At 40.0% G+C, this 21173-nt stretch overlaps 2 protein-coding genes and 1 long non-coding RNA gene across 6 annotated transcripts; 1 reads left to right on the top strand and 2 right to left on the bottom strand.

Moving 5' to 3' along the window:
• Window positions 1–2067: 2067 nt before the first annotated feature.
• Window positions 2068–9481, bottom strand: kcnk18 (potassium channel, subfamily K, member 18). The gene is made up of 3 exons (XM_076166515.1): window positions 8632–9481; window positions 8236–8382; window positions 2068–4093 (listed from the first exon to the last, which is right to left on the bottom strand). Exons 1-3 carry the CDS (start codon window positions 8858–8860, stop codon window positions 3258–3260), a joined length of 1212 nt encoding a protein of 403 aa, XP_076022630.1. The 5' UTR covers window positions 8861–9481; the 3' UTR covers window positions 2068–3257.
• On the top strand, window positions 8293–12551 carry LOC143013070 (uncharacterized). The gene is made up of 3 exons (XR_012965111.1): window positions 8293–8428; window positions 12247–12279; window positions 12419–12551. It is a non-coding gene; the product is annotated as an uncharacterized LOC143013070 (long non-coding RNA).
• On the bottom strand, window positions 11184–20772 carry pla2g4f.2 (phospholipase A2, group IVF, tandem duplicate 2). Of its 4 annotated transcripts, none has more exons than XM_076166477.1 (22): window positions 20619–20770; window positions 20350–20447; window positions 19861–19901; window positions 19737–19767; window positions 19075–19150; window positions 18811–18947; window positions 18556–18687; window positions 18366–18406; window positions 18034–18076; window positions 17751–17805; window positions 17181–17305; window positions 16939–17037; window positions 16302–16330; window positions 16061–16193; window positions 15852–15988; window positions 15446–15668; window positions 15235–15352; window positions 14641–14778; window positions 14252–14536; window positions 13084–13253; window positions 12801–12987; window positions 11184–12613 (listed from the first exon to the last, which is right to left on the bottom strand). In XM_076166477.1, exons 1-22 carry the CDS (start codon window positions 20725–20727, stop codon window positions 12408–12410), a joined length of 2613 nt encoding a protein of 870 aa, XP_076022592.1. In that variant the 5' UTR covers window positions 20728–20770; the 3' UTR covers window positions 11184–12407. The 4 variants fall into 4 exon arrangements, with proteins under 4 accessions (XP_076022592.1, XP_076022603.1, XP_076022610.1 ...); XM_076166495.1 differs by having other exon boundaries at window positions 11185–12613; window positions 20350–20416; window positions 20619–20732; XM_076166488.1 differs by lacking the exon at window positions 16061–16193 and having other exon boundaries at window positions 15852–16007.
• Window positions 20773–21173: the final 401 nt, after the last annotated feature.

Genomic DNA, 21173 nt, shown 5'->3' with positions numbered 1-21173 from the left:
GCTTTCTTACTGACTGGACCTGCTGCTGACGTCACTCATAATGTGTAAGTATATGTCAGACCATGCCCCCAAAACCTTCAGAACAGGAGGAACTATGGGGGTCAGAGCACACACACATACACGCGCGCACGCCCGCACGCACGCACGCACGCACACACGCGCACGCACGCACACACACACACACACACACACACACACACACACACACACACACACACACACACACACACACACACAGACACACACACACAGAGAGAGACACACACACAGTGGAGTGGAGGGTAAACAGTGATAGTACAGGGAGGATAACAGACATCATAAAATCCATCAAAGTGCAGGAACATATGTGCAAATAGTCGTAAATTGAATAATAGATACCACAAAAAAAACAATATAGATAAAAGAATAAACTCAAACATTTAATAAGGCAGCATTACTTAAATCATTGACTTACATATATATATATATATATATATTTAGATTTAATGTAAATCTAAGCAGCCTGTTGCTTAAGCTGCAATGTTTCAATGGTCAGTCTATGTTGATTTCAGTCATCCAGGTGGAACAAGTGTGTTACAGGTCCCAATGCTGGTACCTCAGAGACATATAGGACACTGGAAAATACAGTTTAAAGGCAGCAGCAATGAAGACATGAAGCACTTGGTTCATCTTCCAGTTTGCACTACATCCCTGCTGCCTTGTGGTACCGTCGTTAACCCTTTCCACACTAACATAGGAGGTAAATAAGGTGAAATGTCTTCAAGGTCTTACAACTACCTGGCCTGACCTGGATGACTGAGAACTTTCACAGAGATCCCACATATGAAGCAACATCTAGTATGAAGTCCAAACATTGACAACAACCCAAAGATAAAAGACTCCCAATTGGCTGTGAGTATAGAGCGAAAACCTGGAGAGATTTCACCTCTCATGTTAAGCAGCAGTGCCATCTAGTGTTCTAGTAAGGTTACTACAACAGGGCTTCACACTCCACAAACAGTCATGTTTTGAAAACCCAAACATTAGTTATTTCTGAAAATAGGACTATGTGCAGACTCTTTTTCAAGACACATACTGTCAAATTAATACCTGTTTTGTTTCTGCAGGTTCAACGGTGAGTTTCATGATTTAGAACTTTGACTTCTGCGCAAACAAACAAACAAAAAGCTCAGAAACACAAAAGAGCCCTGCAGTATGAGTGCTTTCCATTCCACTGCCGTCCTGTGATATTGTCGTGGAAAATCTTTGCTGGATTGATCAGGAAACAGTTAGATCTCAGTTGATAGATTTATTTTTAGAATAAGAGCATAATAGAATGGTATGGGTTTTATGTAGCTGTTGGGTTGGGGTCACAACGTAAGGAAAATTTGGGTTGAGCTGTTTCTGCGGTCATTATTGTTATGTGCAGGTCATGTTTACTTGGTGTCACGCTATGTGGTTAGCCAGATGGGCTATGTTAAAGGAAGTGAAACCTGTGAAAGTAAAAGCAAACAATTCTCACAAAAGCTATAGCAAAGAAATGTGTCCTTGCAATAAAGTAATGTGCATGCATACATGTAACCATAAGTTTTCCAGTACAGTATGTTCCTACTCATGTGCTTATGGTGCAACACTACCTCTCATTAATAATCTGGTTTTATGGCCCTGGCTGATGGGAAACATGTACTCGAGCTATAACAACTGTGTGTGTGTGTGTGTGTGTGTGTGTGTGTGTGTGTGCGTGCGTGCGTGCGTGCGTGTGTGCGTGCGTGCGTGCGTGCGTGCGTGCGTGCGTGCGTGCGTGCGTGCGTGCGTGTGTGCGTGTTTGTTTTCGTGCATGTGTATGATCTTGTCGTTTGTGCAAAGTTTGCAACTGTGCTGACCTTTGACCCTTGGCCAATAGCAAGCCGTTGTACCTCAGGTGTAGCAGGGCCTTTGTATTAATGCATTTTGGATAGTAGCTTGAGTTGGATGCCAATGGAAAACCACAAAGACAAACAAACGCTCACAGTGAGAGAAGCAAAGTGTCTGTGACAAGCCTGTTCTGTATATGAAATACTCTTACACCAAATGAGGAATCAGCCTTTTAATCAGCACCGAAGCCTTTTAGTGAAAGCAATGCAAACCGCTTTACAGTTTTAAACCAGCAGTACATACACCGACGATGACATCATTTGTTGCTTATATTATTTTATCACAATTTTTCATTTGGATTGTGTACCAACAACAAAGTACTTCAATTAGCTCATAATGTTGAGACAAAGCAGATGGAGCTTTTATGTATTTATGTCATGTCTCATATTTACGACACTGGAATGACGCATATCCTTCAGCCCACGCATACACTTCCTGTTTCAGCTTTCAGGAATAACACACATATCCATAATTTATCAAACATACAAATACTTCTCTGCATTGAATGATGCATGGAACATTGTGCCAAAAGGTGCAAAAACATGACAAAACATTGATATTTAAAGAGGTGGGCACAATAACAGCAATACATGTTCTAATGAAATGCAATTCAAGTGCAATGAAATCCTGTGTAGCTTATATGTATGTAGTTGTGTTATTGTAAACATTGTCCATCTTTGTCCATGAGGTGGACCAAATAAAAAAAGGATTTAATACACTATAACCGACTGTACTGTCTAGGAATAATAACAGTATTTGCTACAAGACTGAGGTACTGGAGATGCTTCACTGAATGTATCAGTCTAACTAACAAAAGCTTATAGAAAGCGTCCAATCTTATAAAGGTTAAAAAACAAAATAAGATATTTTATGCAATTGCATATACATCTCTAGAATAAAAATAAATAAAATATACTGTGTATTAAAAACAGCAAAGCTTCTTGAGATTGTTGAGAAAATGTCCTGACAAGAATTGATGGTTTATTTTAACTTTTCCTAGACTCGTTGTGTTTACAACCGACCACATCTTTATTGTGTCCACCCTTACTAGTGGTTTTTGGTAGTACAATAGTACTATATAATACAATAGTAATATCTAAAAGTCATTCCTTGTTAAGGTATTTAGTAGCACAAATTCACAAGTCTTCTTGAGAAGAATAAATCTAAACATCATCCTGTTGATTTGGGAAAAAGCTTTTGGCACATGCACATGTTTATATTTTGCTCATGCTAATAAGAGGCCATGTGAAAAAGTCACTGCACAAGTTCCCACGGTCTCCCGTCCTAGGTCTGTTTTCATCCCCCACAGGTGAACCGTGAGCCTTTGTAATTGTTAACCATGAAGCACAGACGCCTTTGGTGATTTAGTCGTCTTCTACATTTTCCAAACTCTCCATATTTCCCCTGCTGAAGACCTGAATGCCCTGGCGGTAGCAGCTGACAATGCGTGATTGGCCCAGCTTGAAGGCCATTGACATGATGGCCATGCCGATGATAATGAAGAGTGAGGTAAGCATGAAGTATTTGGGATGGTTGGGCACAATATCTCCAAAGCCGATGGTAGTGAGTGTGATGAAACAGAAGTAGTAGGGGTCAAATCCTTTGAATTCTGTTTCCCACAGTGGCAGAATCAAACCGCCCAAGAGAATGTAGGCAAACACCACGAGAAGAATGAGCACAAAGGGTACGTTCAGCATATCCATACCATCTCCCAACCCTGTGAAGTCCCATATGGGGTATCCTTTGGGTGGCGGGGGCATGCGATCTAACTCTGGGCAGGACAGGCTCCTGAGCAGAGGGCCCTTTGTGAGGAAATTCTCCCTGGCTAGAATCTTCTCAAAAATCTCTTTGTTGTTCTGGAGCTGCACTGACTTCTGTCTAACTTCTGTCTGGCTATGCAGCACCTGCCGGATGTCAACAGGTTTGCGGATCACCACGTCATGGCTGAAAACAAAGGTACCGTCCTCCAGGGCCCGCGGGCTTGAATGCCCCGACTTCTTGTGAGCCTTTCTGGGTGACCAAGACCGAGAGCAGAGGACTTTGCAGAACTTGTGAGAGTGGATGTAGACTCTGGAGAGCATCGCAGCCATAAGGTCGCCAACATCCAAGAGGACCAGAAGCATTAGAGGGATGCCCACCATGGCATACAAGATACACATCACCTTACCAGGTAAGGTGACCGGATAAATCTCCCCATAACCTGCAAACACAACAGAGAAAGGAACACTTAAGCACGGTAAACATGCATAGGCATTACATCATACATAATTTTGCTTTCACATTTGCGAAGCCTGTCTCTAATGTGGCCTACAACATCTGATCCCTCCCCTAATGGCACTTTTCCATACAGCTTGGATGATATAGAGAAGGAGAGAAAGCGGCATGGCTCCGGTGGTTGGAGTGGTTGTCTAGGGATTGGAAGGTTCCTAGTTTGATTCTGGACTCCTCATAGTCAGCCTGTTGAAGTGTTGTGGAGTGAGACATTGAACTCCTAACTGCTCCTGATGTACAGCTCTTTGCGTGTTGTGCCACTCCCATCTGTGTATAAATACTGTATAAGTACAGTGCAGAAGTAGGGTATACAAAGTGATTTCCCAGAGGTATTTCCCACATTTTGAGCTTTTTATTCTTGCCCTGAACCCACATTGTGCTGGTTGTACAGAAACAGATGACTTTCAAAAGTATAAAGATAATGCAAAGAGGACTGTGTCTCTGTAAGAAGCTCTAATAAGCTCTTTGCGGTGTTGCAGAAAGCCCTCTCCTCTGAGAGCCTTTCCTTTAGTATTTTGTGGGCTTCCTGTTGCTGCGAGGCCATTAGCCATTAGCTATTAGCCGGCTTCCCTTAACCACTCCTGATCGTGTATCTGAAAGTAACAGACTTGCTAATGTGTCTTGACGAAGCTGTTACACATCAATTCATGTTGACATAAAAGAAAGAACTCAGTGAGGAACAACTGCGAGTGTGTGTGTGTGTGTGTGTGTGTGTGTGTGTGTGTGAGACTCAGAATGGAAATGTGACATCTTACACATCTTTAGGACATATGGACATAGACTGTCTGAGAAGACTTGGCCTTGGAAGAGGTATGCACTTTCTAATTACCTTCTCGTTAGTTAGTTGTGGGCTTAGAGTGTAAAGTTTGTCTTGAGGATGGCACCAGAGGAGAGGCCATGTGGTGATGAAATTCACAAGGTTTTATGAATTTGGGAGCATGAATATGTCACAGTAATCTATACACTATTCTGTGAGGGTGGTGATTGTGAACAGCTTAAGGGGTGACCCAAATAGAAAGGGTTCATCTTCTGGGAGCATGAGTGCACTCAGCAAATTTCAAAAGTATTTAAAAATGGTGGTTTCCTGTCAGACCAATTGATGATTTTTGGTCTCCCCTCCCTGAGCAACTGGAGGGTTTCCCCGTTGGTATGAGTTTAAAAATAGGCAAGGAGCTTTAAGTCCAGTGCCAAAATAGAACCTGGAGTGAAATGAAAAGAAGTTCTTGACGTCTAGCGAAATGGACCTCAGAGAAGTTTCCTCCCTGACAAAAAACATTAAAATCTTGAGAAAATGTCGGCTGACAGCATCTAGGCACATTCATGTCCAAGAATATTCATGTTGAAGCAGGTCAAGAACAGGGACAGATGAGCTGAATACCGTCTACACTTCCCTGCTGGGTGATTTATGGACTGCTGCACTTCTGCTTTTACTGCACATCCAGTAGATTTAGCAAAAAAAATCACCAAATCCTTCTCATAAAACAGAAAACACACCACCAAGTACTTTTGTTTTACATTTTCTTCTGACATACAGTTAAGGCAACATGGCCCCTCAGGGACGAACATGGAGAGAACAGCCAGTCAGGCCACAGATATTCCAACCATCCAACAACAGCTGACTGCTGATAATGAGACGCAAAAATAAAACACCCAAACCCTTTTAGAGACACAAGCCAACTATTCAGCAGTGCAAGCAATGTAACATTAACTGCCTATTGTCCCCAGAGGATCAATCCTTATTATTTTGATGAACTCCTGACCCCTCCTGTAGTAAGCTAAAGCAACTACAACCCGATTACCGGTCTGTATTTCTTTGAGTTCCTGCTTGATTGTCATGAATTTCAACTCCCTGAGGTCAACCCCTTTCTCTTTGTGACACTTCATCACCTCTCCTGTGTATATACACTGTATATGGATGAGTATTCCCTAAAAAGATGTTTTTGTAGGTCAGGCCATTTAGGGAGATATTTGTAGTTCATGTACCAGGTCTGTAGAACTTTGAATCAACACTAACTTAACTTTTAACTACATGAGGAGTAGCTTTTAGAGTGTTTTTGTTCTATCTGGGCACATTTTCTTGACTACAGCTCTACTGTAGACCAGGTAAGTAAACAGCAAATATCACCATATGTGCAAAAAAAACGATTTCAGTGACCTAGTTCTGGTTTAATTTCCTTAAAAAATCAATCTTGTATCTCTTTCATTTCCAAAATTTATGTAAGATTTCAAAAAAAAACACCAGCACTCTGTGTACTTTGTTCATATGGCTCACTTTGTCATTACACTCCAGGATCATCAAACCCCTCCACTGCTTACACAGACAAATTTGCCAACAAATTACTATTGTTTTTCTTTTCAAAAGGTACCAAACTGGTATGCGAAAGTCATACCAGTTTGGTACGGGTTACACACACAGCTGTCTTTTTGTTATAGATGGAGACACAGAAGCAGATGACTGGTATCGTCAATACAACTGAGAAGCTGAGTGTAAGGACCTAAGTGCACCAAACCACAAGTAACCCAAACCACAGCTGAGGAAGACTTCAGATTGAAAATAATTATATTCTTGAGTCCTTTCATTCACCCCTCTACAGATTGAAAAGTCAATTACTCCAAGTTTAAAAGATGCCGATTAGGTTCTCTGAGGCTTATTTTGAGTCTGGTCTTCTGAACCAACCACATTACTGCTTGCTATTTGAGACCTGGGGATTTTAATTAACCAACTTTTAATTAAGAATGGTGCAGAATTCCAGGCAAAGAGGTATGGCAACTATGACATAAAATACTGTAGTAGTAGCCTACTAGGGAGAAGATAAACAAGGATGGACCAGTGGGAAACCGCGTTGCTTTAGCATAATGAGTTGAAAGGCCTCGGCCTAGTCTCCCACACACAGACTTGTGTTATGAGTGATGAGTGATGTAGTCTTTTTTTGGCCTCTGGTTCTGAAAATGGGTCTTATCTACATATGACACAGTTTGTTTAGCTTATTTGTTTGAGGAAAATCAGCTTCATAATCATAGCCTTTGAGGAGTGAAAGTGAATAAGTCAGCCTTGTGCAAGAATGATTATCTGATCTCTATTATTTATGGATCCATATTGTTTGTGATCATACAGCACGACAACACTTACTGTCAATTCCAACTAACAAGACACAACTAGCTAAAGTGAGTAGTCGATGACAGATGGAAGACACATACTTAATGATCACAGCAAACCGCACTAAATGGATTAAATTGATTGAAAGAGAAAGAGAGAGAGAGTGAAGGCAAATTTTTAATGAACAGATGATAATCAGTGGTTTTATTCACTCAGCTCTGTGCCTAATGGAATTACAGAGACATACAAGGGAGTCTCCTTCAACATCAGCATTATACACAGAGAAAGACACCACAGTTTATCAACTATAATTCAAAATCAATGGGAGTCAAACTCACAAACAAGTTTATGTTTACCAAAGTAATCTGACATGCTTTTACAGATACAATATCATCTAAGTTTGCAACCTGCATCATACACACCCACTTAGATGTGCACACCAGGGCAAGCAGGTAAATACAGCAATTTGCATTTAGAAAATTAGTTTATATGCCCTTATAGCACACCAATATTAATATGGTACTATAACTTGTGTTTTCAGAAATACTCGTCTAAAAAAAAGTTTTGATGGTCCAGCCATTTTTCAGTCATTTTAAAAGCTTGTTGTCCATTAAACTCCTCCCTTAAATGTTTATTAGTATCACCTGCAGGGAGTAATGTAATGGTAAACAAACACAATGAACAACGCGGCTTGGAGGCTGGTGGTTAAAATGATCATTATAATGCATTGATTTGAATAACGTTTGCTTATATGTAAATATGAATATGGAGATAAGATTTACAGGTAGAAATGTTACAAAATGCAGTTTAAGAGGGATCATCTCAAATACAAAACTTAACAATGCAGCTTGTTTAAATAGGGAAGTGATGCAGCTGTAACTCGTATCAACGTTATCTTGGATGAAAGCCACACTGTTCATTATGAAAGTACCTTCTATGGTGTGAGGATGAACTGATGATTCATGTTGACTTACCAACTGTTGTGAAGACGGTGCAGCAAAAAAACATAGAGCCAAAAAAGGTCCATCTGTCGGGTCTCTGCAGCCATATGGACTTGAACCCAGTTCGCATTTCTTCCTCCACTTTGTCAACGAGTTTGTCATGCGTGTAGGAGCCGTTATCTGAAAGGAGATGGACACAGCATCAAGAAAACTATAGGACCACGGAGTAAGTCAGACTGTTTTATGAGCCATTTTTATATTCAGAATCTGGCTCCCGTTGGTTGAGCCTTAACCATGGGCGTTAAACGTAAATATGAGGGTACAAGTAGAATGAGATAAAACATTTAAATTAATTTGGGGAAGTAGACGCAGCAGTTCAAACTTCCTAATAAATAGTTACAGTTGGTAAACACGGTGATGGCTACTTACTAGTGAGGTTCTGGATTTTGGTGACAATCCCACCCAGGAACTTTTGGTACTCCGGCTGGGTGAAGGTCCGGTTCCCTCCTTCAATGTGCTTGAACATGAGCGCACCCAGAGCCGCGTAGCCCATCAGGGACAGACACAGAACCAGATGAGGGAAGAGTCTGCGGAGACGCGACGCGCATTTTTGGGGCACACTTCTGGATCTTATTCTTCCTTTTATCGCTACCGACATTTTCTTCTTTTTCTTCTAGTTCTTCTCCTTGTTCTTCTTCTTCCTCCCTGGCCGCCTCCTCCTCTGGCTCTTGCAGCTGCTTCAGTCAGTGTGGGTGACTTGTGCTGTGCGTCAGGCGGGGTTGGAGAGATGGTCCAGGACTGTGCGCAAAGGCTTCTGAGCGCACCACAAAGTCTACAGACACACACTTACACACACATTCACACACAGCGTTGAGGCCTCCGGGGAGATCCATTACTGACCAGAGGCTTTTACTCTGACTGACTGACTAGCTCAGGGCCACTGGCTGATGTAGAAGCACGACCCGGAGTCTGACAGTCTCTAAGTGGAGTTGATTAGCCAGTCCGGCCAGTGTTATGTGACATTATGTCAACTAACAGGACTCAAACTGAACAGAATACCACAAATCCATATGAAAGACTGTATTTCTTTAAAAGAATGCACCTGACATTATTGTGATAGTCTGTTGCCCAATAGTTCTCAAATTGTGGTAAGTGTACCAGTTGTTGTACATAAGCCTGATGATATGTGGGCCACCTCTGATATACCTTCTGTTATTTGGGGAGATTATTCACAAATAAAATGGGCTAGATTAAGATACAGGACTTTGTTATTAGCCTCCTATTAAGAATTTGTTTGTTTTTCAATATCACAAATAGCCCAAAGTGTGCCATGTGCAAACTATTTACTTATTATTTTGATGTTGATGAGGTCACTTTTGTTTGCTCAGAGGTTGTTTGCTCTACTGACTTCTGACTTCAACATAAAATGTATTCCATTCATACAGCCAGCATACAAATAATCCATTTATCAGATCTAGGTTTCATTTCAGTACTTCAGAGAAATTAAACTTTTTATCCAATATATAAAAAGCTTCTGTTAGCCTCCATACAGCACAGAGGACAGGTGACAGACTTCCTATATTTAGTGGACCCTGAGAACGCTAATTGTGGGTCCAGGTCAAGGAACAACTGGGGGTCTCTAAAATACCTCTATGCTGTTCAACATTCTGAGGGTTTGCATTTACGGTGAAACATTTAACTTAACACAACACATGTACAGATGGTTGATTCTGTTTGTTCCTGTCGTTCTATTCTAAACACTCCTCATTGATTCATGGACAGACTTTAATTTGTTGAGGCTTGTGGTGCTATACACATTACAATGATGTGATTTTTAATGATGTGATGGGTGTTTTAAAAAGGATGAGATGGCATTTTGCCAATGAGATGACACAGCAGCACAACAATACCAAGAAGTACTGATGTTGTTGTGTCCAATCCATATACAGTAAGTTAGAGTTCATTAAGTCAATGTAAAGTGAAAATAAAACTGCATTTGGAAACCTTAGAAACAGAGATAATGGTTCAAAGCAGTGATGAGGTAGTGGTACAGAAGATGAGAGAGGATTTGCAGTATTGTTTTCATTGTTTCCTGAGAAAACAAAGTTGAAGGAATCTCATTTTGTTTTTGTAAAACAATTAACTCCAGAGGCAAAGCATCAGGACAGACAAGGCAGGCAATTACCCGGAGGGCGACACAATACAGATTTGCATACAACATTTCACCGCCTATGATCAGCAACGTGTAGTAGACAATATTGACATGCACTTTTCAGCCTGGGGCCTCCACGGTCCCTAGACTCGCCTCTAAACACTTCTGTCTGTCTGTTGAATATCATTGCCATAAACATTGTGGCTGGTAGTCTCTGCTTAACATAAATACACATCAGCTAGTTGCAGGATCTTGTCCTCCTCTCACACTTATTTCACACTGACACCATACCAAAGCAACTAGTCAGAGAAGAAACAGAGTGAGATCATTCCTGGCACGGAACGCCACGGCTAAGACAAAGCTTTTAAAGGTGAACCAAGTGAGCTGTGTTTGTGTTAATTCTGACTTGCTTTAAAATTAACTTTGCTTCGACCTGCTAAATCACACTTGACTGTGTTTATGCCTGTGGCTCATTTGAAAGAACTTGCCACATGGTAGCTTTCAGCATGCCACATTTGGGCCGTTTTGAGATCCAAGTAATGGTGGTCTGACTGTGGGGTCTTGGGTGTGTGCAGGGTGGCTACAGGGCGAGTGAAAGCAAAATGATTGATTATGTATTAGCTTGTGAATCATCAGTTTGTTGCTGTGAAATGGATGACCTGTAACCCTTTTAGGCTCTGGCTCTCTTTCCATCATCAACCCAAAACTTTTTTGGATGAATATTAAACTAAGGCAACTTCCACTGTGTAATATCAAGGGAATACTCAGGAGAACTAGGGACTAATCAGTGGAGCACATTCGTGCTCCCTGTCTATTAAATGTACAAAGCAATGCGTTAAGTGACTACAAGCTATTAGAAGCAAAGACAACGTTTTTAAGAGCAGCTTTATTAAATTATACAATGTAATTCAATGCTATTTCTGCTGTACATTACTATAAGACAAACGCCATTCGTGGCATATAAAGCTTCATGCCAAAACCCAAAGCCATTATCACAATCTAATTCCAAGGCTAAAGCCAATGCCTTTTCAGGATGGGGAGCAGTTTTCCACTGATAAGGATCTGTTTTTCCACTCAAAGCCTGTGTTTGGCTCAGGACAGATGCTGCTCCTCATTGGGAATATGTCAGAGGCATACATTTTACACCCCTGCTGCAAATGTGTGTGTATGTGTGTGTGTTGTCCTATGTTTTATGATTCTATGTAAATTGTACTGAGACATTCATGTCAAATGCACTGTAAATAAAGCTGGATTTGATTTGAAATCAAACTTGAGCCTGAATTTAGCTTCTTAACCTCTTACTCGGGCTTTGAAGTACAGGCCCCGGGAGGTCCAGCATCCCCTTGCATTGCAACACATGCTTATTGCCTACATATACAGTACATACACACAGCACTAGAGCCATCTGTTGGTCATTGCTTGCAATAACATGTTTCCAAAAAAGTTGGTCAACACTGATGAAACAAATGACAACACTGCTCAACTAAAATGAAATGTAACTGAACCTCTCTCAGCTGAATGTTGTCTAAAATGTACAATTGTCCTGCCACAATGTTCAGCATGTACAGCTCTGTAGCTCATGTGCATACAGTGAAATTATATTGCCAGCATATAACAGTATTCCCTTAATCAAGCCCTCAACTCTTACCCCGATCATAGACGATTTTATCTGATGAGCTAATTTAACATAAACAGAAATATACATTTAGTCAAAAAAGGGCAAAATACCCTTGTATATTAATTACACCACAGCCTTATTAATAAATACATTGATCACAATAAGTAATTATACAATCATTTGATCAAAGACATTCAGGATTTACCTTAGATTTAACACAATTTCAGTTTTACTCCTTGATGATTTAATAATCTGTTTTGTTTCTTCTGCACAGTTTTAACCTTCTCCTGTCATCTCTGCTTTTTGGGTACGTATTTACATTTTTTCACATTTTCCATCCAAGCAACCCAGACATCCCCCTGTTCAACCAGTCAGAAAGTGATTGTATTTACATGTATTCCAAGATGGTGACATGGTTCTGTGTTGATATTTCTTTTATTTATTAGCCTTCCTCTCCAGGGCTATCTGCAGTGTCTCCAGGAGTTTGTCCTTGCTGCACAGGATGTTGTAAGATGTCAAATCCACCAGAGCCTCAAAATCCTCTTTTGAGAAGGTCAAATGACCGGTGGTGTATGGAGACCCGTCGCTGCTCACATCCACATTCCCTGCTTTTATTTCTTCTTCAGTCATCCGCAGCTTGCCTGTATAATCATTGGATTGATATGATAATGAATAAATAAAAGAAAATTAAAATCAAATTATACAATCAACTGTTAAATAAAAATGTCGTCTTCACCATCGCTGTTTCCTGTGTCATTACACCAACAGTACTACCCAATGGGAGCCAACACGACTGCAATTTGATTGAGCAAGCTTCAGATTTCTTACCAGGATGGCTGAAACGTTTGTATGTGATGTTGACAAGTGGGAAATGAATCACTATTGGAGCCTTTGGATTGTCCTCGTCCTCAAAGATGTAGCACTCTCTCCGAGGCTCATTTAGCACTTTGCTAAAGTCGGCATTGGGAAACGGAAGGTTATGGTCCTTACAGTATGCAGCTGTCTGTGATAGGACCTGGAACGTTGAACAGATAATATCAATATGGATGGAACTTAAGATAAGATGTTCCATTTCTGATCTAACCAAGTAAAGTCTTCCTCCTCTACTTACCTCCAAGATGTCTTCGTCCCATGAGTAACTCAGGCATACAATGAGGTCCACATCTCTCTCTTCACGCAGGATTGGTGGACAGCCAATATTAATGGCATTGCCAGAATCCACCAGGCAAAGTGTGGAGTCACTGGGGCACAATTTGTGTGAGAAGGCATCCGGATGAGTCTCTAGGCAGAGGACATTATTATAAGGGTGCGGCTGCAGAACCACAGGCAGCCAAGTCAAAAGTGTTTAGCTCAGTGAAATCTAACCGTAACCCTGACCACAACACTCAACTAACACTGATAGAAAGGAAAACTGTGTGAGTGTGTGCCTTTTACCTTTTTCTTTTTTTGCTATTATTTCTCTTATTAAACCTACAAAGGGCTTGAGAGAGGCCATTGTAGGCAAACTTTGTCCTATCCTGCCCTCAGATTCCTGCTAATGTATTGTGCACATGTCCCAGGTAGTGCCATGATACACTCATAACCTGATATAAGTTTAAAAAGCATAGTAAGTTCATGGTCTGTAAGAATGTTAAATTCCGAAATTGGGTTAAAAAGATCATACATTCAGGAGTAACAAGTATAAAATTGCGAAAACAGTTAAAATATGTCACATTTATTGTTTACTTATTCATTATTGCTCAAGTCAAGTGCTGCTCTGTGATCTACAAAATGGTCTTAATCCGATAGCCTGAGATTGGTTGCTTTAGTCTCCGCCCACCTACCTGCCGGAAGTCGTATTTTACTCAATAGAGTCAAACACTAATTGAGGAAACCGTCACTCTTCTGATTATTTATCCCCATTTTCAGGTATGTTGTCGATGGAAAACAGAATAATTTGATATTTTGATAATATACTGACATGTTGAGGGTGTTTAAGTAACATTTTGAGTAAGACGAAGTTCTTTAACAAAGTTTTGTGGATTGCATCAATATGAGTGTGAGCGAAGTCCCTGCTCGGCAACCCGTAGCAATGACGTGTGCAGTCGCCATTTTATGTTAATTGTGAAGTCAAAAACAGTAAATTCATTTGGTCACATATTTTGAAATGTATCTGTATAATGTGTCTCATGCACTTCAGTCAAGTCAGAATTTTTTACTGATTAGTTACGTAAAAATACTCAAAAAGGAACCACAAATTCAATCTTTTTCATCATTTTAACACTACTGTGAGTGCTTACCTTTCATGGCGTTAAAGTTGCTGCTTTTACTGTAGTTCCAGCGTAGGGAGAAACCATGCATGAAATTGTACATCTGGGCAGCAACCGGGCGACTTGTGAAGAAATTAGTCACAACTTTGTTGATTTCTGTCATGGGGTTCACAACATAAGTGTCCAGAGTTGAGGGTTCATGGGTGTCCACAATGCTGACATCAGGTCCAAGCCCAAATAACCAAGAAGGCTTGGATCCTGTAACATGCTCCCATATAGTACTTAAGTTGACAGAAAACACACTGCTCCAGAGCCCTAATAAGTGAGAGATGTAACAAAAACAGGATAAGCATGGATTTGATTTGTACTACTGTGTCTTTAACAGGGTTCATCCATGCAGAAACGGCCATTGTCCTCACCCAATAGATAGGGCAGGCGCATTTCTGTGAATTTTCTCGTGATGCGACCAATGAAGAACTGACTCCCAAGGTCCTCAGCTCGGACGAATGCCCCATACTTTTGCATTCCAACCTCATACGGGGTAAACTCACACCACTCTGAGAACAACATTTAATCAGTCAGTAAAATCAATCATACATTCCCACATTTAATTTATTTTCAGTTTCAGTAATGAAGACAGTTGTGCATGTCCTTCAAATAGCTGCCTACTGTTTGTTTTAAGAGACAACAGCCTTTCTCCTGAGTCACACTTAATGAACGAAGTGCCATGTCGATTTATGACAAGTACTGCAGTTCTCTGTACTAACGCTAACCTAATACTGCAGTTCTACACATTTTAAGATTCAATGAAAATCTAAATCTAAATTCACATTTTAAAAGGCTTTACACTGTCTTTACATATGTTACACTTAATCAAACATGCACACACCTTGTGTATACAGTGCAGCATCTCTTTGGCCTTCAATCAATTGACTTCAAGCTACTTAGGGAAAGAAAACTGTTGCATCTTTCAGCTTTGATTGTCATAAAATATGAAGGAAAAGTATATTTACCCATTTCAGGTTCACAGCCGTGTATCCCCTCATTCACATTAACAGCAGTGTATATCGGGAGAGGATTCTGCCCATCCTTTATGGTCCTTTGCTGGTCAGACAGTGTAGTGGTGATTTTCTATAATGGGGAAGCACTCGCTCTTTATGCCTGCATTTAACATTCACATAACATGCAATATAATGTGATAGCAGAAATTATACTGCTGCTCACCTTCCCAAAGATGAACTGCTCAAGGAGCAGACCCCACATATCAACGAGTGACACAAGGTGACCCTCATTTTCTTTCTCTTTCATTTCTTTATTGTAGTAGTTCAGCCTTTTTGGAGAAACGTAGCTCCACTTGTTAGAGGTCAGCCCCTTCTCCAGTGCTGAAATGATTTCATTCATATCCTGGTGTGACCAGTTGGCATTCTGATAAAGGGCAGACATTGTCCTGGGTATACAGGGAATATGGGTAGTTTTTAAACTACATAGCCAAATGTATGTAGACACCTGATCCTCACACCCACGGTATATGAGTTTGTGGGACATCCCATTTCAAAACAATTAATAATGTGGATTTGATCTAGGAAATGTAGGCTAACCCATCAAGGGTAATAAATCACTACTAACTCACCATATGGATCCAGAAACACCTGTGATGTAAGTGACAGCATCCAGGACCCCTAGCTCCTTCAGCGCCCTCAGACTACCGAGCAGGCTAGTCATTGCTCTGGATCCACCTCCTGAAGCAACCACTGCTATAGTTGGCACCTTGGCAGAGGTCACAGATCTGTGAATTTAGACGTACCTGTAATTTAGCCAAACTGAATTTCGAAGCTGTACCTTTTTGGGTGCAGCGCTGAGGCCTAGCAGCTTCTGCAAAGCCTTCCCCACAAACACTCTCCTCTTCTTTAGGTACTCTATCTCCTGTGGTGGGATGTCAAACCCCAGACGTACAGCAAGACCTTCATCATCACTGAAGATTTGCAAAGTAAAAACAAAGGTAAAAACACACATTGGCTACTTTGATTTGCTACTTGTAGTCTACTGCCTCAAGGGTGCAATTATATAGGAAACATCTTACCCTCTCTGCAGCTCTAAATCCACTGTGTCCTGTGATGGAAAAATACCAAATTACAATTAATTAATTAATTAATTAACTATTAATTACACTGTAAAGGAAACCCAGTCTATGTAATGACACTGCAAACTATACTTGCTGGGGAAGAACAACTGAACTTCCTACCATCTTCAGCTTCCAACATGCAACACCTCACACTTTTCTTACTGGTCATACAGGCTGTTAAGCTTTATTTCTGGGTAAGGGGCACTTGCTATTTACTGAAGACTTCCACCAAGGGGCGCTGTCTTTCTTTCATAATGGGAGCGCCTTTCCAAGGGTAAGGACCCCTTCCTATCCTTTCCAATTGTCCCGTGCTACAGGCGCCACTCAGTGGACAGTCTGGGGTATGGTCTTTTTTCAAGGAACCTGGAGCCCCTTTTAAAGATCTCATAGAATTTCTTTTAAGTTATGGTCATCGTTTATATTTTAGACCCATCTAGACCCATCTAAGTTTTTAAAATGGAAAAGCCTATTGAGACTATGTAGCTGCAGACCAATACACACCACATCTGGGTCAATGAAATGAATCAAGCAAAAATCGAGTTGCTCAGTGTGTATACAGAAACAAGGCTTTTTTATACTTAAAGAGTTGTGTTACCTCATCAAAGTGTAGAGATACTTGGTTGGCCTGCAGAGGGTGAAATGCGACAGAAGTTGCCATCTGACAATCAGAAATGGCTGTATTTGCCCCATGAGACTACAGCAAAGACAAAAGCACAAGAAATGTTAAGGTACATAAAAGCAAGAACAGCATTAAGAACTTTCATTATTTTCTCCCTCTAGACGTATAAGCTTGATAAAACTAGCGCATCCCAGCTCCCCGAATTATTAAAAACTCACCACTAATTTCAGTTCGGTCTCCAGGTCCCTGTTGATGTAGAAACTCACTTTTTTGGTGTCTTGCAAATCCAGTGTTTGATTCGCCTCATAGGCTCCCATTAGTTGTAACACTTTGTCCTTCAAACCTAAGAACAAAATGAAAACAGAGGCATTTCAATATTAACTAAATATTAACTTTAACTTGATTGGCTAAGTGCAGAGGCAGGTAGTCATCCTCGTATTCATTTGCTTGAATACAAAATTAATTTTGGAAATTTGTTCTCTGTTGTTGTTTTCTGCCAAAAGCGGAAAATGTTATCAAGTCTAAAATGCCATTGTTTTTCATAGTAGGCTGAAAGAATAGTAATCATTATCATTATACTATGTTATCCTTTATGATTTTATGTAGTTTATGGTAACAAATATAACTTTTAATAATATTCACTCATAATCATTCACTTAAACATTTTTATTTATTTATTTATATTTGATATTACGACAATCTAATTTGTCACTCTGGTGTTGATGTTTTGCAGAAACAAATTGTTCTCTCATGTAAAGACAAGCTGAATAAAATTCATTAATACACACATGCATTCATTTGTAGCTTGTCAACACAAATATCCAGAGCACAGAATGGAGCAGCCTAGGAGATTAGACACAAAGAGAAACATATTATAATGGTTATCCTTACTAAGATACAATTATTAACCGCAATTATTGGCTGTACTCTGTGGTGTAGTGGAAATGGAAATTTGTCGGTGAGATTCTCAGATAACTCAGTATGACCTAACTCGGGTTTACAACTTAATATTCATGTGAAACGAAGAGAGAGCAGATTTCATCTTGTTTAGAATGTTTTTAGAGAACTTACCATGAGGATACCATTAGTGAGGTATTCACAGGCGGGCTCCTTACTACAAAAAGAGACAAACTTTAGTTCTTACTTTTTTTTTGTGAGGTCATCCAACCAGCAGATGGCGTCTCATCTTGCCCAGGAACAGAGGAAACGTTAGCTGCTTAAGGAGCAGATGCGAACGCGGCAGTCTGCCATATGACAAATGTATTTCTCTGCTGTTATGGAACCGCCCCCATCCCTACCAAATTTCATTCTGCTTGCATATGTTCAAACATTGTATTTGAAACCTGTAGAGGAGCAAATGACATCTACATATTTTGGAGGAAATCATAAAATGGAACTTTTACCTCTGCAGTAGCTCAAAATCCATCACAAGTTCACCTGGCAACTGAAATAAAGGGCACTTACAGAATTATGCACACTAAGTACAACAACCATTTATAAGGTATCGTGATCAGAATCAGTAACAACACGTGCATAATACAAATCTTACTAGAACTGATTTGTGTATTCAGGTATGTAGCCAAAATGCAATACCTCAGGGTTTACAGTGAAGACCTTGTGCTCCTTCTTCCCTACATCGATGGTGCTGATGTCGAGCATCACCGTACTTATCAGGTCATCCCCCGTCACTAAATCCTCATCAAATAGCTTGATCTGCAGAACATTCTGTGGGAACATCAGAGGAGCTAACTACGTACTGCTTTTTGCGCTTACACAAAATCCAACTTGACCCAATTCACTGGCTTAATTCTGCTGGCACTGTAGTTAATAGTTGCTTTGAGGGCTCACTTTCACAGCAATGGGGACCCTGAAGGTAAATGATTCATTCCACTCCGGGTTATTATTATTGTTCACAGTTTTTGTGCGGCAGTTCCTCGCAGTTGCCGTGGGCAGAGAGAGAACAACATAGCAGTCTGAGGCAGATACTGTAAGAGAGGGACAGAAAATAGCATACGGTGTGATGCCAGTGTGACTTTTTGCATAGTAGGTGAAATGTTTTTTTAAAAAATAAGATTTTTGTTTTTGAATGCACCAAGTGATAGCTGAACATACAGACATCTTCTGAGCGAAGGCATGTTGCTGTCAGCACGGTGACATGCAGTGTCCAGTAGGAGACAGATTCCTTCTGCTAAACAAGACAAAACAATGAACAAGATGTGACTTCATGATGTTGCCTGGTATTCTTTTTATATGTGGAATACCTGGATGTTTATTGCGTGCATGCATACCTACCAGAGTAAATTCCAAACGGATCAAAATAATATGCAAAAATCCATTATTCAAATGTTATCTTGAGATCATGACTGGGAATGCATGACACTATGACTGTTTAGAGGTAACAGGTGTCCAAATTTGAGTCGTTATCCAGTTAACCCATGGTTAGGTCTGGGTAAGTAAGTATTAGGAAGCAGAAGTATTGCTGTTACCTGCAGATGAATATACTGGGCCCTGCACTGGGTAAATTGTTTACGGGCGGTCCAAACTTTGTAAACAAACTGGTTTTTGATTGACCAGAGAGTAAAGCCTCTATGTGGAACAATTTTTCTTCTTCACTATGCACACTGGCCCCCGTCATGCAGAGGCAGAATACCAAACCAATTTAACAGTCGCGTGGTATTAAACAGTGAACAGTGAAAGGTAACACAAAAATATGAAACAACTTGCTAATAAATGATCAATCTAAATTAAATAATCATAGTTGAACAAAGTCTTACCGCTGTGAGGGAATAAACGCTTTGATAATCCCTATAAGAGACAGAAATGTCTTTGTTGGTTATAGGTTTCAAGGCAATCAATTTTCTTTGATTTAACATGAAATTAAAAAAAGGGATCAGTTACCTGTTTTGCAGTTGAAAAGCCTTCTTGACTTTGCTCTTGAACTACACAGAAGAGAACATGAGAAGGATGTATGAACACATGTAATCAAAGTGATTGAGTCTGTTCATTGTTGAGCAATGACAAGTAGTGCTGCAGAGTCCTCCTCAATATTTTGACCAAAATAATATTGTAGTGTCATGGATGAATATGAGGCAATATATATGTGTGTAATTGTAAACAGTATGGTTACATTTATGTAAAAAAACTAATGGAAAGAATACATTTCTGCTTAGAAAAACTTCAATTGATTAATTAAGCAGCTTTGAACTTAAAGCATCAGTTGTCATTCATTTGATGTTATCGTTCAGTTGTGTCAGCAATCATTTTGTATTTCTGCAAATTATGTGATGAGACTACTATTCCTGTAAAGTAAGCTTTAATAACAACAGAGCTTGATGCTGCACCCCTGAATCATTGGCGTCAAAGTGATACAAGAAACCAAAGTCTCACCGTTGTTGGGCTCATCCAGTTAAATGATGAAAAGTTGCTGCTTGATATTTGACCCATTCTGGTGACGCTGAAGCACAAACTGGTTGTCACTGTCCAGGCTTCATCAGAATTCCAATTATTATATTATATATATATATATTCCATATAAACAAACACATTTGGTGACCAAATACTACCACATTACAGGTCTAATATAAAACAAATCCTACAAATATCTATATCTAGGTAATCATTTTAATTTGAAATTGCCCTCAACAGCTTTATCTTACCTGTGTCAAACAGAAACTCCTGTTGTGTCAAGATCCTGTCTTTAAGGCTTTGTTTTGGTTGTTTCGTCCCATTATCTCCTCTTCCTTTTATATTTTGTTTGGCCCACATGATTTCTCTCTCTCTCTCTCTCTCTCTCTCTCTCTCTCTCTCTCTCTCTCTCTCTCTCTCTCTCTCTCTCTCTCTCTCTCTCTCTCTCTCAGAAAGTGAATGGAGGAGGTGCAAAGCCTGTTCTGCAGGATACTTTCAAGGACTCCTGATCAGAACAAATGCATTTGGTGAAAGCAATGTCACATACAGAAAATTATTAGTAACATCACAACCAAAACAAAGCTGATAGATTTTATATAATGTTATTACTGATAAACTTCACAAATCATTCAGTGTTGAAAGGCCTTCTTTCCTGCAGGTCCTGTGTGATTAGATAGTGAGCAGAAAGGAATCGTTTCATGCTGCCATTATAAGAATACCTAAAAAACAACAGAATAATCCTTCAGATAAGAGTAATGGATGATGAGGAAAGAAAGGGATGTCTTCTAAAATGTCAAACCTTTTAC

This window comes from Genypterus blacodes, unplaced genomic scaffold (genome assembly GCF_046128005.1).
Source record: "Genypterus blacodes isolate CSIRO-AG114 ecotype Tasmania unplaced genomic scaffold, CSIRO-AGI_Gbla_v1 ptg000012l_1, whole genome shotgun sequence".
Lineage (NCBI taxonomy): Eukaryota > Metazoa > Chordata > Actinopteri > Ophidiiformes > Ophidiidae > Genypterus > Genypterus blacodes.
This window is presented reverse-complemented; position numbering and strand designations above follow the sequence as displayed.

Excerpts from the sequence above, each read along its gene's own strand:
- pla2g4f.2 (XM_076166477.1), bottom strand. The coding sequence starts at position 20,727 with ATGTGGGCCAAACAAAATATAAAAGGAAGAGGAGATAATGGGACGAAA. Across the intron at positions 18,688-18,810 it reads GGGTCCCCATTGCTGTGAAA|AATGTTCTGCAGATCAAGCT; the intron begins GTGAGCCCTCAA and ends ATGTTCCCACAG. Across the intron at positions 15,989-16,060 it reads TCAGCGCTGCACCCAAAAAG|GTGCCAACTATAGCAGTGGT; the intron begins GTACAGCTTCGA and ends ACCTCTGCCAAG.
- kcnk18 (XM_076166515.1), bottom strand. The coding sequence starts at position 8,860 with ATGTCGGTAGCGATAAAAGGAAGAATAAGATCCAGAAGTGTGCCCCAA. Across the intron at positions 8,383-8,631 it reads CAAAATCCAGAACCTCACTA|ATAACGGCTCCTACACGCAT; the intron begins GTAAGTAGCCAT and ends ATCTCCTTTCAG. Across the intron at positions 4,094-8,235 it reads CACCGTCTTCACAACAGTTG|GTTATGGGGAGATTTATCCG; the intron begins GTAAGTCAACAT and ends TTGTGTTTGCAG.